The 8,458-nt window shown below is 31.5% G+C and overlaps 1 protein-coding gene across 1 annotated transcript; it reads left to right on the top strand.

The window, feature by feature from the left end:
* Positions 1–821: 821 nt before the first annotated feature.
* On the top strand, positions 822–2,524 carry LOC107891193 (E3 ubiquitin-protein ligase PUB23). The gene has a single exon (XM_016815905.2). It carries the CDS (start codon positions 1,099–1,101, stop codon positions 2,335–2,337), a length of 1,239 nt encoding a protein of 412 aa, XP_016671394.2. The 5' UTR covers positions 822–1,098; the 3' UTR covers positions 2,338–2,524.
* Positions 2,525–8,458: the final 5,934 nt, after the last annotated feature.

Genomic DNA, 8,458 nt, shown 5'->3' with positions numbered 1-8,458 from the left:
TTAATAATATTATTTGTATATAATATCTAAAAATATTTTAATTAATGAAATTGTCAAAAGGTAAAATTATTTATTTCCATTTTTGTGCCAATACGATTTATATAAAAATATTTATTAAAAGTTGACTTTGTAATAATTAAGGTGACTCAAGTTGTTTTCTAGGAAAATATAATATAGTCAGAACTCCATGTTTAGAATAGAAAAAGAAAAACTATCACATCATTACAACCTTAAATTTACTACAATAAAATAATGCAAATTTGAAATATTCTTTAGTCTTACATATATGTTTATTTTGACTTTCGGATCTTCCATTCGGGGAATCTTCATCATCAATCACACCCAGATAAGATGTAACCAATTAAACTAAAAGATAAAAAATAATAAGAAATAAATATCGTGTCACAGAACATGATGGGTCAAAAGAGGTGGACGTCCACCCAAGGCCAAGTAGAAACCAACGAGTACTGTTGTGGCATAGGGAATTTGCCAAATTGGCCTCCCTCCATTTCAATTTGTCGGCTATGGATCACATCCTTATCCTACAATTCATAATAATATATTTGGATTCTTTTTTATTTAAAAATCAAATTTGTTAAATTTAAATACGTAGCATTTTAATATTTAAAAATTAGATTACAATGAATAACACATGTTTTATTTTAATATTAAGAAATGGAAATTGTTAAAATAAAAGCAAGCCCAATAATATATTAAGTAGATGCAGAAATATTAGAAGAGAGAGTCAAAAGTGAGGGTGTTGGATAATACTATTTCTACTACCAATATAAATCATGTGCCGAAATTCAGAGCTGCAATGTAAGTGGTGGTGCTGCTGCTGCGATTGAGCCTTCGGATAGTTTGGAAAAGTCGGCCTTTTCCGTGTTTTGACTTTCTCGGGTTTTGAATATCTATCCACTACCCATATATAAGCCTTTCTCTCAACCCCCCCTTTGAATCCAAATCTTCAAACCATTTCACAACTACATCCTCAACTGCTTCAGATCCAATTCTGAACTCCTTTTTAGCAATTTCTTTAACTTCTTTTTCTTCTCTGGGTTGTCTTGTTCTTGAGCTTAATCTTGTTTGGTTTCTAGAATGGACGAAATTGATGTTCCCCCATTTTTCATCTGCCCCATCTCTCTTGAGATCATGAAGGATCCCGTCACGCTTTCCACTGGGATTACGTACGATAGGGAGAGCATCGAGAAGTGGTTGTTTTCAGGGAAGAACACCACATGTCCGGTTACAAAGCAAGTTATTGCAGATTGTGAGCTTACCCCAAACCACACCCTCAGGAGATTGCTTCAATCTTGGTGCATGTTAAACGCTTCCCTTGGAATCGAAAGGATCCCGACCCCAAAGCCACCCATCAGCAAGGCTCAGATTGTCAAGCTTCTCATCGATGCCAAGTCACCGCAGCAACAGATCAAGTGTCTCGACACTCTTAAATCAATCGCAGCCGAGAATGCTACTAACAAAAGGTGCATGGAATCATCCGGCGCAGTTGAGTTCTTGGCTTCTATTGTCTGTAATTACGACCCTACAGCCACCGAAGAATCATTAGATTACGAGTTCGACTCAATAAAACCGATTGATGAAGCTTTAAGCATTCTGTACAGTCTCCAACTCTCAGAAGCTTCTCTCAAGAACCTTATGGGCAAAAACGGTGATTTTATTTTGTCCTTAACCAGGGTAATGCAACGTGGAAGCTATGAGTCTCGGGCTTATGCAGTATTGTTGTTGAAATCAATGGCGGAAATAGCTGATCCGATGCAACTCATCAACTTCAGACCCCAACTATTCATCGAATTAGTTCAGGTTTTGCATGATCAGATCTCAAAGCAAGCCTCAAAAGCTACACTACAATTGCTGGTAAGCATTTGTCCATGGGGAAGAAACAAGATTAAGGCAGCCGAAGCCGGCGTCGTACCCGTCTTGATAGACTTGCTTCTTGATTCATCATCGGAGAGAAGGGCTTGCGAGATGATACTAACGGTGCTGGACGCAGTATGCGGATGCGCGGAAGGCCGGTCCGAGCTGCTAAAGCATGGGGCAGGGCTTGCCATTGTTTCAAAGAAGATACTTAGGGTTTCACAGGTAGCAAGTGAAAGGGCAGTGAGGATTTTGCTGTCCATTGCCAAGTTCTGTGCCACCAGTAAGGTTCTTCAAGAAATGCAGCAACTTGGGGTGGTGGCTAAATTGTGCTTGGTGCTTCAACTGGACTGTGGATCCAAGACTAAAGAGAAGGCGAGAGAGGTGCTCAAATTGCATGCTAGAGTCTGGAAGAACTCTCCTTGCATGCCAACCAATCTCATCTCTTCTTATCCAGCTTGATCACAAGGACAAAATTAGATAGATTCAAGAGTTTAGTATTTTCCCCTCAGTATTTATACCCATAATTATTGTGTACATAATTCTTCATTGATCGAATTACAAATGTAGCAACAGCAATTACATTCATGGGCAAAAAGCTACTGCCCTTACAAATTCAATAACATACATGCGACAAATTGTTAATTAACTCAAATTAAGTGTATTGATCTTAATTGTTGCTTAAAAAAGCATAGTGGCCTTACAAATTAATTAAATTATATACTTCATCGTCATTGACAAGTTAAAGAGTATCATTTTGATGATAGATTATTTCCTTTATGTGGTTAGTTAAGAACAGAAAAAAAAATGAAGGCAAAATGTTAGAAGAATCAAGTGTTGATACTTTTGCCTTTTCTTACACTTTTTTTAGAATAATTACTAGAAAACTAGTTTAATTTAATCATTTCCTTCATACCTATTCATCCAATCTAACAAACCATCAAACTCAAGTATTAAAAAGCTAGGGATAAAATAACATTTAATTTTGAAACTTGGTAATTTTTCCCACTTGTTTCTTAGAATGCCACATGAAAAATAAAAATATAAATTTTGCCACATGACACCACCAAATTGTCTAGTAATGTCAGTTCAAGACAAGCTAACGGTGTTAATGCAGATGTATCAACTTGATTGGCGAAATATAAATTAAGAGACGAACTAAGCCTAATTTTTTTTTAAACCAACTAAATAGAAATAAACAGATTCAGAATCAAATTATATATTATCCCCTTTTTAAGTAAAATTATGGGGAGCTTGAGAATATTGAAGGGTTAGATTTAGACAAGTTCCATAAACAATATTAGGTATTCTTAATTTATTTGAGTTAACTTTGATGCCTGTTATTATTTTGACCTTGGAGGTCAACACATTAAATATATGTAACCATGATAAATTTAGGAGGTAGGTTACTGATTAAAAAACATTTTAAAGAAATGAATGAGTAATTACCAGAATTATCTAGATGAATAAGTTTGACGGTTTTGGAATTGGTCCCATCAAATGTCATGGGGAAAAACCATGAAGAAGCATTTACAAGAGACAAAAAAGCAAAGCCCTAACGACTCATCAGGTGCGAGCGTAGAAAGGAAGCATTCATAGAGGTGGGCCGGTGGCGGCTTCGGCGGGGGTCAGCGCTCACCGTTTTAAATTAATTTAGGGACAGTCATTTTCTTCTTTAAGCGTTGGCAGGCAGGTACAAAGAAAGGAAAGCATCCTTTCACATTTAGTGCGCATCCCATTTCAGCCTTTGAACAGTCTCATCACCCTTTTCTTTTTTCTTTTAAGTTTTACCACGATATTTTGAAAACAAAGGGTTTAATATTTGCTATACTTACGTGTATAGTTTTTTTTTTTTAACACAACAAGCTTTTAGTTTCGTTATCAATCATTTTTAAGGATTGAACCTTGCATTCTCTAATAATAGTGATGAAATTATAATAATCTTTTTAGACGATCAAATTGAAAATATCTTAAAAATTAAGTGACTAACTATTTATGGTAATTATCTTTAATGGAATGTATCATACTTGAGTGAAAATTTATTTACTTTTATAAAATAATTATATAATTAATTTGAAACTTAAAATATAAATCAGTTTTTAATTGAATAGTTTTTTTAGTGGTAGTTATTAGTTAAAATTTAAGAGTTTTAAATACTCCTACTATTTTAATTATTCTAATTTGATCTTAGACAATTTTAACTCTATATATTACTATTAGGGATGAGCAAAATCTAGGGGTTAGCATTCGATCGAATCGAATCGAATCGAAAATTTTTGAGTTAATCGAGTTTTCGAATCTCATTTTATCATCCTAACTTTATTTGAAGTTTTCTTGAATCGAGTCGAGTGAGATGGAATTCGAATCGAATCGAATCGAATATATTTGTTCGAGTTAAATTTTAAAAAATAATTTTGGGTCCTTGTAACCACTGTCACCCACTTTAATCAAATTTTTTATTAACTTTCATCACCTCATAATTTATTTATTAATTTTTTATATATTGGTTAGCTTCTTTGCTTGCGTAGTTGTTTCAATTATCTTCAGATTCTTGTTACTATGTGTTTTGGAATTAAAAAATATATTAAATGTAAAAATATGATTTTTTTAATAAAAGTTATTTTAAAAATAAAATGTGAAATTGATACCAATATAAAATTTTAACACGAATATTTTATGGCATAATTAATAATTCAATTTTAATATAAATATTCAATATGACTAAACAATTCAATAATATAAATAATATAAAATGTGAAATTTAATTTAATAATATAAATAGTAGATATAAATAAAATTATTACTATTTATGTTTAGTGAAATTTTTTTGGATAATTTTGATTTTTTATTTGAGGGTAAATGGTGAGAAATAAAAGTTTAGGGGGAAAATAAAAAGTTTTGGAGAATAAAAGTTTGAGGGAAAGTAAATAGGAAGAGTAAAATTTTGGAGGAAAAATATTTTAAAAAAAAATTGGAGGGGGAAGGGTTTGGGGTAGATGGGAGGTGGGATGGGAAGGGAATAAAAGTTTTAGGGGAAAAGTGGGAGGGAGTAAAAATTTTGGGAGAAAATAAAAGGTTTTGAGGGTTTTTGGGAGTAAAATTTTAAGAAAAAATAAATGGGAGAGTAAAATTTTGGTGGGAAATGAATTTTGGGTAGATTGGGGGGAAAGTGGAAAGGAGTAAAAGTTTTGAGGGAAAAGTAAAAAGGTTTAGGAGTTTGGGGTAAAAATGTAAAATATTATAGTTTGATATTCGAATTATTTGAGTTATTCGAATTTAAAAACTCAATTCAATTCGAACTCGAAATTCGAAAAAAAAATTCGAGTTGATTCAAATAACTCGAATAACTCGAATAACTCGATTCGTTTAACTCGAAATTCAAATTTTTTTTTCGATTTTTTCGAGTCGAATCGAGTTTTGCTCACCCCTAACAAAATCTGATTTGATTCTAAAAACTCGATAAAAAATTTAAATTTTGAATTAAATAGTTTGAGTTATTCGAGGTAATCGATTTATTCTGATCAACTCAAATAAAAAATTAATTTTTTTGGCTTAACTCAAAATATTAATTACACAATTCGAGTTATCTGAAAATCTGAATAAAAAAAGATAAAATTACGTTGTTTTGATGAATATTTACCTGCCAAGTTAAAAGGCAGAACCATTATATTTTTATGTAGTTAAATAATCTTATACTTCATTTACTAGTTAAATAATTGATCCATATAAACGTAATATTGAGTATAGATAATAAGATTTGTTAACTCAACTTGACTTCAAATTTTTTGATTCGATTCGATTCGAAAAAAATCAAATTGAGTTCAACTGTTAAAATAGAATTCGTCAACTAAACTAATTCAAAAATATTTTACCTGCATATTCACCTTCAACTACCACAAATTAAAAAAAAAATAGCAGCGTAATAAAGACGAATCGTTTGAATTACCTGCATTTATTGTATACTTTTTCAATCAAAAAATAAGAATAATAGGAGAGGGGAACAAACTTTCACGACATGTGTGTACGGTCAATCTCAACGGCTAACGCTAACCCCAAGTACTGGTGCAAGATGGAAGCCAGAAATTGCACGTGGTGGGGGAGTAAGGCTACCATAGGCAGAGACTCACGGACGCCGTCCAACTACTTTTCTCATCCATTTCATGTAATCAGCAATCCTCCACGTCTAAATAAATAAATAAATGTCGACGCTCAACATTATTAGATTAATTCAACCGTACGCCGTCGACCACCGACGCTAATTCAATTAACAAGTTAATTAATTATACAAGTAAAATATTTTTATAAAAAAATATGCATTGCTTAAAATAGTAAATAAAAATATCACTCTTCAATTATCACGTATATATATATTATTTATTATTTTATAAAATAATTGAGTGTCTTGTAATTTCTTAATTGAATTGAAATTTAGTTAACAAGTGACATTAATTCAATCAATCACTTAATATATAGCCATATTATGACACACTCACAATATGGGTAAAAAATAAAATTTTATAAAATTATATTTATAAAATTTTAATATAAATAACAAATGTGTTGAAAATTATATAGGGTTGAATTCAAATCCATATAAACTGATAAAAAAAACCCAAAAATTAATACAATTTACTGCCATTACTCAATTAAATTAGTGTTTAATTGACTCGTGACACCAATCTATAGTATAGATATAGATTTATTTGTCATAAATAACTCTTTTTGTACTTAAATATTATAAAAGTTATTAGTAATTAGTAAATAGGTATCTTGAATGTTATTATTTAAAATATTTTTTTAAGTCTGATGGGTGTCAAGTTCTATAGATAATACATCTGTTATTTTTTTTAAGCTCAAAATTCTTAATAAATATAAAAAAATCATCAAATATAGATTAAATGACCTCAACACCTTTAATCATCGAGATACTTTTTAAAACAAATGAGGTAAAAGAAATTCAAGGAGCACTCACCTATTTCTCCAAGCTTTCAAAAATATACCCAAACTTCTTCTTTAACTCAAAAAAGGCCATGCTCCATAGCTATTGTAAACTCCACCTTTTGTCCAATATTTCCTCCACACATAAGCACATATAAACACCAACCAATCGTTGTTTCACGATAGATAACTTATAATATTATATCACCAATTACATAATCCAAGTATAATTATGAACTCAATTCATAGTTTCCTCACCTCTTTCACTTGACGTTTCTACCTTGAAAATCTTATGTTTCATTTTTGCTTCCATTCAAGTATATGTAATTTACGGTAGGTGTAGTTGTAGTAAAGTCTCACTATTGTGTAAGGTAAGTCCCACCATTTTGCTGCAAAAATTCATCTCTTTCCAAGCTTGTTGAATGCTCAAATGGGATCTCTAAATTTCGGTTTTCCTATGGCTTCATTCTCTCCTTACTCTCTTGTCAACTCAAACACTTGCTCAATGTTTTCTCTTTCCTCTTCTTCCATGCAATTTGGTTGGATTTGTGGCTTCATTTACTATTCACACTTAACATGGTATTTGCTACCAAATTCTATCCAACTGACACCTAGCTTTCAACATCTAATGCAGCTTAACTTTTAACATTATTTCAACCCATTATGGTCACCACTTGCCTTAAAAAGTTTGTAGTTTAATTGTCATGCCATAGCTTAAGTAAGTCCCTTTGAATTGATGGTAAAGTTTCCCATTGAGCCCTCTATAAATTATACCAATTACAAGATAATCATTCCTTAATCCTTACTTCACATGCTAATATAACCATCCAAGTCCAGACACTTAGTTGAAGCATAAATATTCCAAAGTTTTATTAATTACCACAGAATTTACTATTTATGACCCAGAATTGTGTCATTACTTGTCATCAAAATCTTTGAACAACACAATATCTTTTTTCGTCGTTTTATATATTTCTAAAATAAACTCAAATACTATATATATAATTTAAAGATTTAGGATTCATTCAAATATGTGGACTCACCGAACTGATCATGTGAAGCTAGCACGCCAGGATTTTGTTTGTCAATCCCAATGGACTATATAATATATAATCGAGTTATGTAAAGCTAAGATAGTTTTGTTTCCTGGAATTGAGATTTTCAAATTTTGATATACTCGAAGACTGAATCAGATATATTCAAATATAATTATTAAATTGAATTAATTATATCAAGTGCCGGCTAGAAAATTGGAAATTTAAGGCTACGATATATATACATCCCAAGAGGGTTTTGGTAACTTGGCTTATCCATCCCTTTTTCGAAGATGACCTTATGAAATCTTATGTAGCCACTGCACTTTACTGGGTTAGAAGCAAAGAAAATGAGATATTGCCAGTTATGATTGAATCTTCAATCATGTTGAGTACTTACGGACTGCTATTATGTCAGTAGAGTACGCAAATTAAATCTGTACAATAGCTCAAGAATGTACACTTCACCACCGTTGCTGGTGAGTTCATTGCTTTATCACACACAAAAAAAGGGGAACATAAATAATCATAATTTGTTTATATATTATTTCGTCTAATTCTTTTGATCTATACATAAATATTAGAAGAAAAACAAGCAAGAAGAGGGGAGA

This window comes from Gossypium hirsutum, chromosome D09, assembly GCF_007990345.1.
Source record: "Gossypium hirsutum isolate 1008001.06 chromosome D09, Gossypium_hirsutum_v2.1, whole genome shotgun sequence".
NCBI lineage: Eukaryota > Viridiplantae > Streptophyta > Magnoliopsida > Malvales > Malvaceae > Gossypium > Gossypium hirsutum.
This window is presented reverse-complemented; position numbering and strand designations above follow the sequence as displayed.

Coding starts and splice junctions, on each gene's coding strand:
- LOC107891193 (XM_016815905.2), top strand. CDS start 1,099: ATGGACGAAATTGATGTTCCCCCATTTTTCATCTGCCCCATCTCTCTT.